At 58.8% G+C, this 15290-nt stretch overlaps 10 protein-coding genes across 10 annotated transcripts; 4 read left to right on the forward strand and 6 right to left on the reverse strand.

Annotated features, from left to right (window-relative positions):
- Position 1: 1 nt before the first annotated feature.
- FA10DRAFT_147967 (hypothetical protein) lies at positions 2–3953 on the reverse strand. Its single transcript, XM_025518085.1, has 2 exons — positions 3275–3953; positions 2–3214 (listed from the first exon to the last, which is right to left on the reverse strand). The coding sequence occupies exons 1-2, from the start codon at positions 3893–3895 to the stop codon at positions 134–136; spliced, it is 3702 nt and encodes a 1233-aa protein (XP_025376771.1). The 5' UTR covers positions 3896–3953; the 3' UTR covers positions 2–133.
- A 135-nt stretch (positions 3954–4088) lies between these two features.
- On the forward strand, positions 4089–6064 carry FA10DRAFT_268105 (PCI-domain-containing protein). The gene is made up of 7 exons (XM_025522181.1): positions 4089–4120; positions 4188–4214; positions 4276–4779; positions 4855–4989; positions 5051–5150; positions 5211–5367; positions 5436–6064. The coding sequence occupies exons 1-7, from the start codon at positions 4106–4108 to the stop codon at positions 5965–5967; spliced, it is 1470 nt and encodes a 489-aa protein (XP_025376772.1). The 5' UTR covers positions 4089–4105; the 3' UTR covers positions 5968–6064.
- A 31-nt stretch (positions 6065–6095) lies between these two features.
- FA10DRAFT_280555 (hypothetical protein) lies at positions 6096–8111 on the reverse strand (the record flags this gene model as incomplete). The annotated part of the gene is made up of 1 exon (XM_025523628.1): positions 6096–8111. The coding sequence occupies one exon, from the start codon at positions 8109–8111 to the stop codon at positions 6096–6098; it is 2016 nt and encodes a 671-aa protein (XP_025376773.1).
- Positions 8112–8483: 372 nt separating this feature from the next.
- FA10DRAFT_268106 (hypothetical protein) lies at positions 8484–9483 on the reverse strand (the record flags this gene model as incomplete). Its single annotated transcript, XM_025522182.1, has 2 exons — positions 9167–9483; positions 8484–9096 (listed from the first exon to the last, which is right to left on the reverse strand). The coding sequence occupies exons 1-2, from the start codon at positions 9354–9356 to the stop codon at positions 8486–8488; spliced, it is 801 nt and encodes a 266-aa protein (XP_025376774.1). The 5' UTR covers positions 9357–9483.
- A 589-nt stretch (positions 9484–10072) lies between these two features.
- Positions 10073–11277, forward strand: FA10DRAFT_268107 (DUF1000-domain-containing protein). Its single transcript, XM_025522183.1, has 3 exons — positions 10073–10493; positions 10568–11093; positions 11155–11277. Exons 1-3 carry the CDS (start codon positions 10416–10418, stop codon positions 11208–11210), a joined length of 660 nt encoding a protein of 219 aa, XP_025376775.1. The 5' UTR covers positions 10073–10415; the 3' UTR covers positions 11211–11277.
- FA10DRAFT_302901 (putative ATX1-antioxidant protein and metal homeostasis factor) lies at positions 10984–11699 on the reverse strand (the record flags this gene model as incomplete). The annotated part of the gene is made up of 3 exons (XM_025525182.1): positions 10984–11478; positions 11547–11625; positions 11691–11699. The coding sequence occupies 3 exons, from the start codon at positions 11697–11699 to the stop codon at positions 11348–11350; spliced, it is 219 nt and encodes a 72-aa protein (XP_025376776.1). The 3' UTR covers positions 10984–11347.
- Positions 11700–11977: 278 nt separating this feature from the next.
- Positions 11978–12879, forward strand: FA10DRAFT_268109 (guanylate kinase). Its single transcript, XM_025522184.1, has 2 exons — positions 11978–12237; positions 12302–12879. Exons 1-2 carry the CDS (start codon positions 12099–12101, stop codon positions 12847–12849), a joined length of 687 nt encoding a protein of 228 aa, XP_025376777.1. The 5' UTR covers positions 11978–12098; the 3' UTR covers positions 12850–12879.
- FA10DRAFT_268111 (putative SMX2-snRNP G protein) lies at positions 12815–13383 on the reverse strand. Its single transcript, XM_025522185.1, has 2 exons — positions 13098–13383; positions 12815–13028 (listed from the first exon to the last, which is right to left on the reverse strand). The coding sequence occupies exons 1-2, from the start codon at positions 13314–13316 to the stop codon at positions 12963–12965; spliced, it is 285 nt and encodes a 94-aa protein (XP_025376778.1). The 5' UTR covers positions 13317–13383; the 3' UTR covers positions 12815–12962.
- Positions 13384–13536: 153 nt separating this feature from the next.
- FA10DRAFT_268113 (WD40 repeat-like protein) lies at positions 13537–15015 on the forward strand. The gene is made up of 3 exons (XM_025522186.1): positions 13537–13558; positions 13640–14904; positions 14963–15015. The coding sequence occupies exons 1-2, from the start codon at positions 13548–13550 to the stop codon at positions 14715–14717; spliced, it is 1089 nt and encodes a 362-aa protein (XP_025376779.1). The 5' UTR covers positions 13537–13547; the 3' UTR covers positions 14718–14904; positions 14963–15015.
- FA10DRAFT_287446 (NADH dehydrogenase, alpha subcomplex, subunit 2) lies at positions 14813–15253 on the reverse strand (the record flags this gene model as incomplete). Its single annotated transcript, XM_025524143.1, has 3 exons — positions 14813–14904; positions 14963–15069; positions 15159–15253. The coding sequence occupies 3 exons, from the start codon at positions 15251–15253 to the stop codon at positions 14813–14815; spliced, it is 294 nt and encodes a 97-aa protein (XP_025376780.1).
- Between the last annotated feature and the right edge of the window lie 37 nt (positions 15254–15290).

Here is a 15290-nt window from a genome sequence, read left to right on the forward strand (position 1 = left end):
ACTGCCCATCCTCTGACTCAATGCCTTACTTTACATCTTCCTCACTATCTCCCAATTGCTCGCTAGTCTTGTTCAAAATACGATATACAATTACACACACAGACGACAAAGACAGTTGAGGACAATTCTCGAATTAGAACGCACTCGTCGTTCGGAGCGACTCGAGCTTCTTGTTGATGTCGGAAGGCGTTCGGTCGTTGAGCTCCTCCGCAATGGCGGCCTGTCTGGCGTGTGGAAGCAAGCCAAATGTCTCGCATAGATCTCCATCAACGACTGCCTTGACAGGTGTGTAGTAACCGCGGTAGGAGAGATGGTCTCGTCCGACGAGAGATGCAGCTGGATTGGTCTCTTGGCGAATGTGCTGCTCGAGCATCGACATTGTCTCGACATCGTCCTTGGCCACAAAGGGAACGAGGGCACCGACTGTTCCGCCCAGGCAGGTGTACAGGATCACATCTCTCCCGCCGGCCACGAGTCGGACCTTTTGCAGGCTCGTCACGACGTCTCCTACGTAGAAGTGGGCTTCCAGGTGCACCTTGTGGGCCGATGCACCCTGCAAGAATGGCTTCTCGGACACGATGCTCTGCCCGCTCGGGTCTTCATCGACCATCTCGGTCAAGTGCGCATCCGGTTGCCGCACAATGGCCACATTCCCGAATCTGTCCCCGACGCAGACCGTCTCATAGTCGAGCATCGTCGTTGCCGTTGTATACCGCGGCATGACGTCCTCTGCAAAGACGACGAAGCGGTTCTCCCTGGGCTTGTAAGCGCAGAAGAAGACGCTGTCTTGCATGTCGCCCACAATGATCCGGCTTCCCTGGGTCCGGAGAGACACGATGACTGAGTTGCTGAACGACTTGTTCTCGCTCTTGCGCAGCAGCTTCTTCTTGCCCAAGTCGTAGATCCGCAGAGACTTGCCGACGCCTGCGAGCAGTCTCCCCTGGAATGACTCAAGGACGAGCGCGACGTCATCGACGGGGGTCTTATGGACAAATACCAAGCTTTGCCCTTCTTCCGAAAGCCGGTAGACATGCAAGAAGCACGATTTACTCTCTCTTGGCGTCACCCGCGTCTCTTGCCCCGTTCCCACCACAAGGTACGTCTCCTGCGGGTTGTCACTGCTGAGGAAGTTGACAAGAGCAAGGCTGAATGCTGCTTCGTTCTCCTCCAGCTGCAATTTGAATGTTGTCGCCTGCTTCGTTACGTCTACGATTCGGACGCAGCTGCTCCAATGCCCAGCACCCGCTCTGACCGGCCCAAACTCGGCTTCGTCGAGGTCTAAGACACCCTGGTTTCCCACCTTGAGATCTTTGCCCATGCTCGCCAGTCGCGTTTTGGCCTCCCAGGGTGACAACGTCCGATTGTCCGACTCGACGGTGTAGAAGAGATGTGGCCGTTCGGGGTGGCTTGTGATCTTGCGAGGCGTGTACGACAAGGGAATGCTGTCCGCCTTGATCTTTGTTCCCAATGTCGGTATCGTGAAGATTCGAAGGCTGTCGCCAATGATGCCGATGAGACCCTCCGGGCACAATCCAGCACTGAAAGTCCAGACATCATCGAGGGCGTCAAAGAGCAAGGGTGTAAAGTGCGTTCGATCTTGGTAGGTATAGGAGAGCCAGGAGCGAGAGCTGAGCGCCAGCACGGCTGGTTGAGTGCCCTGCACCTTGACAGGGACCAGTTTGACAGGCTTCGCACCAAGGAATCTAGTTCTCGTATCCGTCAGTTGGCCCGAGGTGGGGTCGAGAATCGTTCGCAAAAGGACACCATTGACGAGACCAATGTTGACGAAAAATGTTGGGTGGTTGCGATCGATTGTCATGTCGTTCATCTCTGCTACACAGATGCTGTTGGGTGCCGCTGTCAAGGCCTGAATCGAGATGGTGGCCAAGGTGCTGTCCGGATCCAGCGACACGACGCGAACAGTATTGTCATCGCAGCCCACGGCTAGGTACGGTGTCCGCTGGCGTCCTTCGGGCACCGAAGCCATGCTCAGTGTCACGACCCCCGCACCCATGCCCTTGCGCTCTTGATACTCATTGAGCTGACCGTCCATATCGAGCTCAAAGTACACGATCTCGTTCGTGGGCTCCAAAGCAACAACAACCTGACGCTCATTGGTGGCCGCCTGTACGATTGTCGCCTGTCGCCCATCCGAAGTCATCGGCGCGGGCCATTCGGTCGGCTGGCGGGCCCCTGAAAGGATATGTCTGATGCCTGTGGGATGCACTTGCAAGAGTGCATCTTGACCGAGTTGCTGGACGGCCAGCGTAGGTGCCGACGTCATAAAGCCGCTGTCACTGACCTCTTCAATCATCTCGCCAATGGACAGGACTAGTGTTCCGTTGACGAAAGATAGAATGATGTATGAGTCGAATTCGTCGCTAGCCTGCAACTTTGTTGTCCAGACTGATTTGGGGACACCAGGCAGCTCGCTGCTGATCGCCTCTTGGACATCGAGACCGTGTTGGAGCACCTTTAGCGAGCTCCGGGGTCCTTTGCCGCACGCAGTAACGATCTTGGGCCCCTCTATCCCGCCCGAGGCCTCGTCATGCAGCAGCTTGGCATCAACGAGCGGGTCTAGCGCCGAGAGCTCGTCGGTCAAGAGGAGATTGACCAGGGGACGAGGTGCAAATAGGGGCGGCGCAGGAGGTATGTCGGACATGCCTAACGCAGGCAGGTCGTCGCTGCTGTATTCTGGCAGGTCGTCTTCATCGCCGAGCTTCTGGAACGAGTAGAGAAGCGTAGAGCCATTCTCGGCTGCAACGTAGAGGAAGCCGGCTCGAAGAATGCAGAGATTGGCGGCCACTGGAACCGTGTCGAAGTACTTGATCTTCATCCGCTGCATGACCTCTTCCTTGTGGTCGATGGTGACCTTGAACAAGTCGCCATCCTCGGTCTGAAGGAGGAAGAAGAAGCTGGCCTTCATGCGATGACACACACTCGCCACAATGATAGTCCCTCTCCTCTCCGACTCGACTTCGACCGGATTCTTCCGTCTTGGAATCGGCAGTCGATGGTCCTCGCCTTCATTGTGCTTGTATGTGATGTAATCTTCGGAGCATACCAGAACGCCGCTTGGCCCCTCCCATCGGTCGCTATTCTGGTTGAAACCGCCAGGGACTTGAACGAGATGATTGGATCGCATATCGACGGCCGTTGACCACTTGCGCACAACGTGATTGAGGCCCAGATCCAACTCATAGTAGGTGAGGAGCTGAGTGAGATGGAAGTCAGCATCCTCATTTGTGAAGATCGGGGGGAAAGACCAGCTCACCTTTTCTGCCCTTTCGAACGCCTCTCCCGTCGGATCTCGGTCGGAGTCCTCGTAGTCGACTTCCAAAGTAGCAAATAGCGGGTTCTCATAGCCAACATCCACCCCTACGATTGCGTGAATGATTGCATTTGGTCGATGCGCCTCGAGGGGACTCGAGATCGTGAGGTTGGCGGCCGAGTCTCTGTTGAGAATGTAGACGAGCTTGGCCTTCTCTACAGCTCCAATCATGACGGCTCTGCCTTTGGGATCGGTCGCGAGGTATTGTCCAGCAACAACGCGACGCGAGCCTGACCGGCCGTACGTCTCCTGGTGGACAACCGCAAATGAATTCGTCTTGGCATCGTATTCGGCAATCGTGATGCGCCCCGAGTCGGACCCGACAATGAGATAATCCTTGCTCCCTCCCGTCAGACGGAAGCTGGCCAAGCTGCGCACGACGCCAAAGGCGTGCTGTTCCAGCACCCGTCTTGCCTTTCCCACCGACACGTCCGGGCGTAGCAGCTCAAGCCGGGACCCGGCGCGACACACGACAACCTCCTGCTGCTTGGTCCCACTGAACTGGCCCACGACGGCTGCCGTGACATTGGACGGGGGCACGAGGGTGAGGTTGTAGAGATGCATCTTCCCACCAAAGCTCCAGCTGAGTCGTCCTGCGTCGTCGTCGTTGTCGTCGTCGGCTTGGATGTCTCTTCGAAAAAGTCAGCCTTGGATTCTTCCTGACATTTTCTCGGCCGACTGAGGCAACTACTACGCACGACGCGCACGGTCGTTCTCTAATCACACCCTCAGCATCCCCACCACTGACCGGCTCGGATCACCGACGCTACAAAGATGTCTGACGATGAGGTGAGCAGGTCTGAAAGCTTCGAGAGCATGTGCAGGCGCTGAAGCTTCTCCTTTCTTCTCTTCCCAGTTTCTTATGGACGATGCGGCGGACGAGGTGAGTGCTCGATGCGTATGAGCTGTCGCAGGCCGCCTGACTTACTGAGTCGATCGAGCAGGACTACGACTTTGACTATGAGGAAGACGATGCCGAGGACGAGGCCGATGCAGACATCGAGAACATGTACTACAATGCCAAGGCGAAGAAGCTCGAGGACGTAGACGGCGCATTAGACGACTTTGCGAAAGTCGTCGAAAAGGAGGGCTCGCAGAAGGGCGACTGGGGCTTCAAGGCACTCAAGCAAATGACGAAGCTCAACTTCCGCCGTGGAAGGCATTCCGATGCACTCAAGACGTACACCCAACTGCTCAGCTATACCAAGAGCGCTGTGACCAGAAATTACAGCGAGAAGTCCATCAATGGAATCCTCGACTACGTTTCTGCGGACACTTCTTCTACAACACAGGATGCGGCCAAAATCGACCTTGCGACGATGGAGCAGTTTTATGACGTGACCAAAAAGGCGCTCGAAGAGTCAAAGAACGAGAGGCTGAGTGTGAAGACAGACCTGAAGCTCGCTCGCCTCTGGCTTGCGAGGGGCGAGTACGGGAGGTTGAACACAGTGAGCATGACTGGGCACGTTTACCTGCATCTGAGTGCGAACTTGCCCGCTGACCTGTGACCACCTTCCGAACAGATTCTGAAGGATCTCCGGGCACACTGCACCACTGCCGATGGCGCAGACGACCAGTCCAAGGGTACGATCCTTCTCGAAATCTTTGCTCTCGAGATCCAGATGTATGGCGAGACAGGTAACTTCAAGAAGCTCAAGGTAAGCATCTGCCGGGCTGCTTGCCCTTGCTCCCCACCTTGAGCTTACACAAGATCCTAAGGAAACGTACGATGCCACATTGCAAGTCAAGAGCGCCATTCCCCACCCACGCATCATGGGCATCATCCGCGAGTGCGGCGGCAAGATGTACATGTCTGAGAGTGAGTGTGCAGGCCCGTCCCGTGGGAATCAGGAAAAGCCTGCTGACGGAATGTGGTCAGAAAATTGGGAGGCAGCCCAGATCGACTTCTTTCAGGCTTTTCTCAGCTATGACGAAGCGGGCAGCCCGCAGAGGATCCAGGTGCTCAAGTACCTCGTTTTGGCCCACATGCTCATGGGGAGCGACATTAACCCGTTCGACAGCCAAGAGACAAAGCCGTGGGTATCTTCGCCTGTGCCGTGGCTGCAAAGGTGATCAGAAGCTGACGGCATGGCGCCCAAGATAGATACAAGAATGATCCCGAGATCGTAGCAATGACGGACTTGGTGTCTGCCTACCAGCGCCGCGAGGTGCACGAGGCCGAAAGGATCCTGCGCGAGAACAAACGGACAATCATGGACGACGCCTTTATTCGTGCATACATCGACGATGTCCTCCGTGGCTTGAGGACCCAGTACCTCATCGACCTCATCAAGCCATACACGAGAATCGAGCTGGGCTTTCTGGCGAGGCAGCTCAATGTCACGCCAGCCGAGGTCGAGGCGCTGCTCATGACTCTCATCCTCGACGGCAAGATCGCAGGCAAGATCGACCAGGTGCATGCTCGCCTCGAGCTTGACAATGGCGCACGCCGTGGCGGCGATCTCAACGAGAAACGGTACAAGGCCCTGGATCGGTGGGCACGGGAGGTGGGCAACCTGAGTGCCACGGTCCAGGACAAGCATGGCGGAGGGGCGGGGGGCGGTTCAAGCGCAACACAGGGCGCTTTCGGCGGCCTTGGCCGATTGGCCATGGGCATCGGGCCTGGCCTTGCCTGACCTTCGGAACCGATCAAACAAACGACCAACTGTATCATGACATAGTACACTTTCATTCCCCTTCTACCTCTTTACAATCTTCACGCTCTACAAGTCTGCTGTCTGCTGCGGTATTGCGATGCGGGCTCTCATGCCTGCTTTTGTTGAGCCATGGCCTCCTTTTCGTCAAGGAGCTTCTGGATGAGCTGCTGGACGGTCGACATTGCCTCCTTGGCAAAGTTGCCCATCTCCCTTCCTGCGGCGTCGAGCCCTCCTTCGTCGCTGCTACTAGCCTGCTGCTGCTGCTGTTCAAGAACACTGGAGTGGGCGGCCACCTTGGCATAGAGGCTCTCTGCCGCCTTGAGCTCCATGATGCGCGCGTCGAGAATGGTAGCGAGGGCCTCTTCCTTTGACTGGGGCGCGTCGGCCGCCGACGCCGCCGCCGCCGCCGCCGATAAGGCGCCCATGTCCGAGCCACGGCCCTCGACGAGCATGCCGGCGTAGTTCATCATGCCCGGCGCGCTGCCCAGCTCGGCGGCCTTTTGGAACCAGCGCTTGGCCTCGGCGTCGTCGGGCGCGACGCCCCATAAAGCTTGGTGTCGCGCACGGGCCTGGCGCAGCACCTCGTCGTCGGACCGCCCGTCGCCGCTCTCGCGCGTGCCGTCGGCGCCGACCTGGCCCTGGCGGATCTCGGCGACGAGCTCGTCGCGGAGCAGGTAGCGCAGGCCGACGTTGTGGGCGCTCTGCGCATCGCCGCCCTTGTCGGCCGCCTTGACAAAGTGGTCCATCGAGAGGGCGAGCAGCTCGTCGCGCTTGGCCTGCTGCGCGGCGTCGTTGATCGCCATGGCGGCCTGGGTGTACATGATGCCAAGTGCGTGGTCGGAGCGCGCATCGCCCTTGCTGGCACCCAGCGCAAAGTACTCGCGCGCGCGCTGCTCTCCTTCTCCATTCCCCTCGCTGCTGCTCTTGCCCTCACTACCGCTGCCACCACCGTCATTGAGCGCGAGGAGGCCGAGCTCAAAGTAGGCCTCGCCCACGCCGAGGCTTCCCGCGCGTGTCCAGAGGGCCGTGGCGCGCTGGAGCATGAGCTCGACCTCCTTTTGCGCCTCGGCGCCGCTCTTGCCCGGCACGGGGTCCGCGCGCCGGGTGCCCGCGACGAGGACGCGGCCCATGCCGAGCATGCCCTGGGCGTCGCCGCGCATCGCTAGCGTCGCGTAGATGCGCACCGCACTCGCCTGCTGCCGCGCCACCGCCGCCACGTACTCGCGCGAGCCCGGCTTGAGCAGGTGGATGCCTGGCGGTGGCGGCGACTGGCCACCCAGCACCATCGAGGCCCAGCTGTAGCCTGCAGCATCAATGCCGAAGCTACCAGCGCCGGCAAGGGGCTCTCCAGCGCTGCCGCTGCTGCTGCCATTTGCCGCCGTCGCCGTCGCCGTCGCCGTCGGTGCTGGAGGCGTCTGCGTGGGGTCGGGCAGCGAGGCCGGCTCGACGCCAAAGGCAATGGCAAACAGGCGGAAAGCAATGGGGAACCGGCGCGGGTCCTTGCTCAGTCGGAGGATCCGCGTCGCCAGGCCATGCAGCGTCGCCGCTGCCGCCGTCGTCGCTGCCGCATCATTGCCGCCCGCTGCCCCTAGCAGCTGCGACCGAACCTCGTCGTTGGCGGCCGTCTGGAGCGCGAGCGTCTCGGCCTCGGTGCGCGCATCGACGCTGGCACGGAGCTGCGAAAGGACCGTCTCGACGACCTGCCTCGCGAGCGGCTCGGGCGGGAATTCGCCGGCGAGGCCCTGCGCGAGCATCGTCTCGCCGCCGTCGCCGCCGCCGCCGCCCTGCTGCGCCGACGCAAAGACGGCTGGTGGGAGGATGCGGTCGAGCGACGCAGCCATGTCTGGCGGCGGTGGGGGCGGCGAAGACGGACCCCTTTTACTCTCGGACGACGACGAGGCGGCAGCAGCAGCAGCAGCATCCACCTCGGGCGACGTGGGTGTGGCGAAGCGGAGAGCCGCAGATGTCGTCAGGCCCGCGCGGCCGCCCCGAGAAGCGCCCAGGCTGCGGTGGGCTATCGCACCCGTCATCCTGGCCGTAGTCGTCGTTGCCTGAGAGGACGCGAGGCTGCGGCGGGCCAGCGCCGACGCCGCGGGTCTCACTAATCGAGTCGTCATTGACATGCTTGCAGTAGTTGCACCGATGAGAAGAACTGGAATTGCTTCGAGAACCAAAATTGTTTGCAAGTGGAGCAGCGTTCGTCTCCCGCTGCTGACATAATCGCGTCATATGAGGCCAGCGTGGGGTCCAGTCGCAGACTTCGTCACACAGAGCGGGAAAAGTTAGATTGAGTGTCGTCAAGGCGATCGTTGCGCCCCAATGTGTGTCTTTGAACAAGTGTTGTTGATAGAGCTAAAGAGAGACAGACAGAGAGAGAGAGGGCGCGCGGGTTGAATTGAAAAAGAACGAGGACCGAGGAAGGAGAAGTAGGGACAGTAGAACTACATCATGACGTGAAAGATCTCTTGAGAGAGAGAAGAAATATAGTTGGTTGTGCTCAGGCCGCCACCTTTGCCGCGGCGCCATTTTCGATGTCTGGGCTCGGCTGCAGGCTCGGCGAGACACTCGACTGTGCGCTCAGCATCGGGTTGACTGGCAGGTTGAGGGGTTTCTTGCTAGGGCTGGCCGAGAGCGAGGCGGCCTCCCTCTCTTGCTGCTCAGCGGCTACGGCGTTGGCCAGATGGTGTGCCGGCGAGGGTCCTCCGTTGGCGGCGTCAAAGAGGGCGGCGGCCAGAGGCTTGGGCGGGAGGCTCGAAGGGTTGGACCCGCTGCCCGTCCGCCGATGGCCGAGACCGGCGAGGGAGCGTCCGGTGCTACGGGGGCTGTTGGTCGAGCCCATGAGATTGCGCGCGGGCGTCGCAGGCAAATCACCGTTGAAGCCACTGCCGCTGCCGTTTCCATTGCCGTTGGCGTCCGCCGAAGCTCCGTACGCGGGGGTGGCATGTGCATTTCCACCGGCGTTGGACCGCGATCGGGGTCGATTCTGGACTGAAGAAATGACCTGCGCAGCGTCGTCGCCGTCGTAGGGTCGGACCTTGGCAGGGACGCCGGCCGACGTCATGAGCGACGGCGGAGGCGACATGAGGACATGGAGATAGGCACGCTTGGCTGTTTGTATTCCATAGTCGATCAGCACAATCCAGCAAGGTACGAGAGAAGCCACATAAGAGGCACTAACCAGGGGCAGGGTCGGCAAAGATGACGAGAGCCGTGGTGTCGTCGACCCACTTGATCCTGAAGCCACCCCGGTCGTCCTCCCACTGGGCAAAAATGGCCTGGATGTCCCTCGTCTTGAGCTCGGGTGGGAATCCAGACAGCTCGAGGATCCTCGTCACCAAAGGCGAAAGCAGTGGAAGAGCAGACGACATTTTCCTGGTCTTTGAAGCGATCGACGCTCGGTACTCTTCTTGTTGGATTAGTGGCTCCCTGACTGATAAGAGGCAGCGTCGCTCGTGGGGGGCGGTGATATGACACCCGTGAACCGAAAGGGGGAGAAACAAAGTCGAATGCTGAGTGAACAGATCGACGATGAAGAAGAATGCGAGATGGTGGAAGCTATGCGAGAGGGCGTGGGATTTTGAGAACTGCGGGCCTGGAGTAGGAGAGAGGGAAATCAGCCACGGCTGAGAGAACACGAAATCGCACTTTTTTTCTGAGCGCCGGCCACACACGGCAAGACGGCGTGAGGCGCGGCGCGGTGCTGCATCGAAGTCTCACGTACCTGACTTGGCTTTCCCTTCCCGAGCGTGGCCTGCCTGGGTGCTCAATCGGTGGTAGAGGGAAGGCAGAACTTGTCAAGGGTCTAAGTCGTGACTGATAAGGAAGGGAGTGAAAGAGGATGGAGCGGTGACGTGTGAGAAAAGAGGGGAGATTAGGGGCGATGTGATGAAGGGAGAGTGAGGAGGGGATGATGCGACGGCGAGACGGGGAGATGGGCGAGAGTAGAAAAATGCCGATTAGGCTTAACCAGCCACAGCCTCGTGGCAAGCCGAAGCCTCAAACCTGTTCACAGAGCCAGGTTCGCCGAGGTGTATGAGACATGTCCGTAAATTACTGCTCCAGTTGTTGCTCGAGCCAGTGTGCAGCTGCTGTCATGCTCTCGGAAATTCCCGTCGATCTCAAGGAGCAGCATACACGACCACCCCTCGCCACCGTCCAGTGTCAAGTGCCTCGCCAGGTCGTCTGCTCTTGGTCTGCCATCGGTTTAGCGTCGTTGGCTCGTGCGCATGTCAAAATAAAAATAAAAATCAGGGCTGCATTGAAATCCTCGGCTGGGACCTGCTTTGCCGTCCCGGTGAACTTCTCAGTTGTCGTCAACCAGGACCCAGGTAGCGTCACTCAAAGACGACGCCTGTCACTCGGCACACCTTGCAGCGCGGCGGAGGACGACGTGTAGACCACGTGACAATCAGCAGGTTCGCAGCAAGATGCCCCACAACCACCACGATCACTACGATGGCAATTGCGGCCACGAGCATGATGACGACGACCACCTCAAGGTGGAGGTGAGTCTGCTGCTAAGCTTCCCTTGCGATGGGCTCTGCTGAAGTGTAGAGATACCGGCCTTTTGTCAATAAAGGGCGAACAGAACCTGCTGTTCAGCCGCATCGACCGCGACGGCGTCGTGGCTATGAACGAGCAGCGCCCTGGCATGGGCGTCGAGATCATCAAGCCTTGGGCCGAACGGGACGACGAGACACGGTACCTCGAGTCCGACGCCGACGACCAGCTCATCATTCGCATCCCCTTTGCGGGCCAGGTCAAGCTTCGCTCGCTCCTCCTCAAGGCCGGCCCCACCGACCAGACACCCTCGGCGCTGCACCTCTATCCTAACATCGATAATCTCGACTTTGAAGATGCCTCGCAAGGGACGCATCCAGCACCGGCTCAAAAGCTCGAGAGCATCGCTGTTGCCAGAGAGGTCATTGAGTATCCCCTGCGCACAGCCAAGCTGTCGGCCGTCCGCAGCCTCACCATCTTCGTGCCAGCATCGCTGGGCAGTGACACAAGCCGCATCTACTTTCTCGGCCTCCGTGGCGAGTGGCAGGACCTGAGGAGGGAGGGTCCCACGAACATTGTCTATGAAGCCGCACCACAGGCCAAGGGTCAGTCGAGCCTGTGATTCTGACCTTTCCCACTAAATGCTGACAGCCGTCCTGCAAACAGACCACGTCAAGATCCCTGGTACGGAGGCTGGCAAAAACAGCTTCGGTCCCGGCTAATCGCAAGAATCCTGTACATCAACCTAATCTCCCTCTTAATGCCATCAAACGTCTCGGCGGCGGTTATGCATCAATTTCCCAGGAGAGCGCCCTCTAAAGGAATGGGCACGTTGCTAGGCTCACTTGGCCCTCGCTGTCTATGAGATGACCTCGCCCTTGCGGACCTCCTTTCCTGTTTTCTTGATCTTTTCCAGCACCGTGTCGTAGGGCGCAGTGCCCTTGACGACGACCTGCTGCGTCTCGAGCGAGACGTCAAACGAGGAGACGCCTGTCGGGGTCGCCCATTCTTCCTCAGTTCCTGTGCCGAGCGAAGACATCAAAGACGAGGATACTCACCATCGAGCTTCTGCAGCACCCGCGTGACGGCGCCGGAGCAGCCACCGCACGACATGGCCACGTCGAACTTGTACTCGTGCTGCTGCGCCCTCGTCAGCATGGGGCCTCTCTCCCCTCTTCCCAAGGCGCGCCTTTGCTGCTCACCTCGGCCATTTTGTACCCTTGTCAAGATGAGGAGAGAGGAATGTCGGTATTGCTGAGGAGAGCCCTTTCGAAGTGGGACAGAAGAGGGAGAGGCGCTGTAGGTAGAATGGTGGTGGTAGTTGATAGAAAAGGAAAAGGCGCCGAGGTCGCCTTAAAGCACGTCACCACACCGCCCTACGGCCGATATCTCCCCAAGCTCGCACGCGGCGCCATACAGCTGCAGCACTCTAACTCCCTAACTTTGATTCTTTATTTTTTTTTATTTTTTTTTATTGTTCTCGTCTCGTCCTGCCACTTCTTCTCACTCGCATGCTGCAGCGCTTCAGCTCCTTCAGCCTACGCAGCGCCAGTAGTCCGTTCCTGACATACCCGATAGTTGCACGCTGTGCGTTGCCCCACGCGCCGAGAATGTCTTCAAGCAGCAGCAGCGGCAGCAACAGCAACCTCCAGCCCGTCGTGCTCTGCGGGCCGTCGGGGGTGGGCAAGAGCACGCTGATCAAGAAGCTCTTTGCCGACATGCCCAACCAATTTGGCTTCAGCGTCAGCCGTGAGTGGTAAGAAGGAGACCCTGGCTATACAGAATGACGAAGCTGAGGCGTCGTCGCAAACAGACACAACGCGACAGCCGAGACCGGGCGAGAAGCCCGGCGTGTCTTACCACTTTGTCACCCGCGAAGAGTTCCAGCGTCTCGTCGCCGAGGGCGCGTTTCTCGAGCATGCCACGTTTGGCGGAAACATGTATGGGACGAGCGCAAAGGCCGTCGAGGATGTCAGCAAGCCTGGGCCAGACGGCCGCCGGCAGAGGGCCTTGCTCGACATTGACACACAGGGCGTCAAGCTCATCAAGGCCAACCACGCGCATTTGCAACCGCTCTTTGTCTTTATTGCCCCGCCGTCCATCTCTGCGCTCAGATCCAGGCTCACAGCGAGGGGCACAGACGACGACGAGGCGATCGGGCGCAGACTTGCAATGGCCGCGAGCGAAATGGCCTACGCTCGGGCGGGCCACCACGACGTCATTGTCAAGAATGACGACGTGGACAGGGCATACGGTATCCTCAAGGCCGCCATCCAGGGCACCTTGCAAGGAAAGGGCGACGACATGCCAGAGGAGGAAGAAGAGGAAAAGGCACTGAGGAGTAAAGCTCCCTCATCTTGATGTGGATTGTTGTCATCAATGCTATCGTACAAAAGAAATCCCTTTTTGAAGGCCCATCCCCTCTACAGGAAGAGGAGGATCGTGATGCTGTTTGTGGATTTTGGCCCATGTGATCATCCAATCTTTGTGTTGATGTTCTCGAGGCCCTCGAGCGATGTGACGCTGTTGCCCCTCACGACCTGCCGAGAGAAAGATCGTCAGATAGGTCAATACATTGCTCTCCACCAGACCGCCATGGCAAGACTCACCACAGTCCCGCACCGCGGCCCCTCGCTCCAGACACCACCAATACCCCCTGCGCCGCCGCCGCCGGGCGGTCTGATCATCTCCTGCGCCTCATCAACGACAAGGTTGAGAAACATGTCGAAGCCGCGCAGAGTCCCCTGCACGCGCCGCCCACCCTGGATGTTGACGCTGACGCGCTTGTCGAGAAACCGCTTGAGCTCTGGCTGCGAGACTTTGGCCATCCTGCCTCTTGTTTCCCTTGTTCCGGTAAAGAGGGAGGAAAGAAAGCGAGTCGGTCCAGAGATGGATGAAGAAAGGACAGAGGAAAGTCGGACAGTGGTGAGAGTGAGCGATCGAGCGAGCGACGAAACCTCGAAGACTTGCGTCTCAATGTTCTTTCTCACGTGGAGACGTGTTTAAATTTTTGGCTCGCGAGAGAGGGGAAGATGCAAGTCGAGTTGCAGCTGTCGACGATGACGAGGCAAGGTAAGGCAACGAGATGGGCAGAAAGGGCCCATTGAACTGCTGCAAGAAGGAGTCAAGAAGGCTGACCAGAGGTGCAAGCAGCGGCGTCGCTATATTCAGCCTCGACGGATCTGAGTGCTGACTCGATCGAGTCGCATCCTGGAACTAGAGGGCTGTTTGCGCTCGGGACCTACCAGGTGGATCAGGCGCAGGAAGAGGGACAGCCAGCGGACGAGAACTCAAACACATCGCCCGAATACTCTCGAAGAGGGAGACTGACATTGCATCAAACGGGGACCGATGGCGAGGGCAAAGTCTCTTGCAGGACACTGTCGTCCTTGGACACAGCCGCGATCCTCGACATGAAATGGCTTGCTTCGGGCTCGCGCCTGTCGGCTGCCTTGGCTACGTCCGACTTGGCCTTCTTTCATCTTAATAAAGGGTCCCTCTCTCCAGCTGATACACTCAAGATGAACGATGTTGGCGCCCTCTGTCTCTCTTTGGACTGGAGCGATCGGCGAGGGCTAGGAGCTGAAGGAGGAAGCGGGCCGACAAAGGGCATCGTGAGCCAGAGTGATGGCTCACTTGCCTACATTCCCGATCTCGAAGTCGCACTCTCCTCAAAAGGCAACATCGAGAGCTGGGCTGCACATGACTATGAGGCCTGGATTGCAGCGTGGGACTGCTGGAGCGATGGGAACATATGCTGGAGCGGCGGCGACGATCTCACACTCAAAGGCTGGGATGTGCGAGAGGCGTCCAGACAGCCCACATTCCAGGTCCGAAAGGCATTTGAAGGAGGTGTCACGACGTTGCAGAGCCACCATCTGCGTCAGCACCTCTGGGCCGTGGGCAGCTACGATGGCCACCTCCGCCTCTTCGATGCCCGAAAGCCGCTTCGTCCGCTCAGCTCAACGAATGTCGGAGGAGGTGTCTGGAGGGCCAAGTGGCATCCAACGGATTCAGAAAGCCTCCTCGTCGGTTGCATGCACGACGGCTTCAAGATCCTGAAGCTGCCCAACGATCCTGCGAGCGGCGACATGGACGTGATGGTGCGCTTCGATGAGCACCAGAGCCTCGCCTACGGCTGCGACTGGGACCGTTCTCTCTCCGAGCCCTGTTCTCACGTCTACAGTTGCTCCTTTTACGACAGCCGCCTTCACATCTGGGAGGCATGATCTTGCTCCTTTCACTCATGTTCGCTCGCATAGACACACCTGTACTTTTAAACAGTGAATGAAGCGCTTGTTGATTGTGTGATTACTTCTACGCTCTAGTTTGCTCCCCCGATGAGATCTGCCACCTTCTTTTCGACGTCCTGAGCCGACAGACCGTCGAGCTCGGCGTGCCGCTCCACCCCTCGCTCTGATTGATTCCACAGGTCAGCGCACGGGGTGTGAAGCCGCGAGAAGTGCCAACTCACCGAACCTAGCAAAGATCCTTGCAGGCGTGCCGGAAGCCTCGCGGATCAAAAAGGGCAGTTCCGGGTTCGACTGCTTGATGGGAGCATACGAAGACTGAACAAATTGCCTATTTGTGACCCGTCGCCGAGCAGTCGTCAGCAAGGAGAGAAATCATTAAAAGAGAAGGGGGATGGGTGGGGGAAAGAGACAACTTACCTCGCTCCGGCAGAGGCGGCGCCGGTCTGGCAGAGGTGGAGCCTGACCTCCTTGAGAGCACTTGGGAACGCCCGCGAGAGTGCTTTCGATGCCATTTTCTCCCCCACTCTTGATCCTTGAGAATATGTGACG

This window comes from Acaromyces ingoldii, assembly GCF_003144295.1.
Source record: "Acaromyces ingoldii strain MCA 4198 unplaced genomic scaffold FA10scaffold_4, whole genome shotgun sequence".
Taxonomy (NCBI): domain Eukaryota; kingdom Fungi; phylum Basidiomycota; class Exobasidiomycetes; order Exobasidiales; family Cryptobasidiaceae; genus Acaromyces; species Acaromyces ingoldii.

Coding starts and splice junctions, on each gene's coding strand:
- FA10DRAFT_147967 (XM_025518085.1), bottom strand. CDS start 3,895: ATGCATCTCTACAACCTCACCCTCGTGCCCCCGTCCAATGTCACGGCA. Junction 3,215..3,274: donor CGTTCGAAAGGGCAGAAAAG/GTGAGCTGGTCT, acceptor CATCTCACTCAG/CTCCTCACCTACTATGAGTT.
- FA10DRAFT_268105 (XM_025522181.1), top strand. Junction 4,215..4,275: donor TGGACGATGCGGCGGACGAG/GTGAGTGCTCGA, acceptor TCGATCGAGCAG/GACTACGACTTTGACTATGA. Junction 4,780..4,854: donor AGTACGGGAGGTTGAACACA/GTGAGCATGACT, acceptor CCTTCCGAACAG/ATTCTGAAGGATCTCCGGGC.
- FA10DRAFT_268107 (XM_025522183.1), top strand. CDS start 10,416: ATGCCCCACAACCACCACGATCACTACGATGGCAATTGCGGCCACGAG. Junction 10,494..10,567: donor ACGACCACCTCAAGGTGGAG/GTGAGTCTGCTG, acceptor TTGTCAATAAAG/GGCGAACAGAACCTGCTGTT. Junction 11,094..11,154: donor AGCCGCACCACAGGCCAAGG/GTCAGTCGAGCC, acceptor TCCTGCAAACAG/ACCACGTCAAGATCCCTGGT.
- FA10DRAFT_268109 (XM_025522184.1), top strand. CDS start 12,099: ATGTCTTCAAGCAGCAGCAGCGGCAGCAACAGCAACCTCCAGCCCGTC. Junction 12,238..12,301: donor ATTTGGCTTCAGCGTCAGCC/GTGAGTGGTAAG, acceptor CGTCGCAAACAG/ACACAACGCGACAGCCGAGA.
- FA10DRAFT_268111 (XM_025522185.1), bottom strand. CDS start 13,316: ATGGCCAAAGTCTCGCAGCCAGAGCTCAAGCGGTTTCTCGACAAGCGC. Junction 13,029..13,097: donor GGCCGCGGTGCGGGACTGTG/GTGAGTCTTGCC, acceptor TTCTCTCGGCAG/GTCGTGAGGGGCAACAGCGT.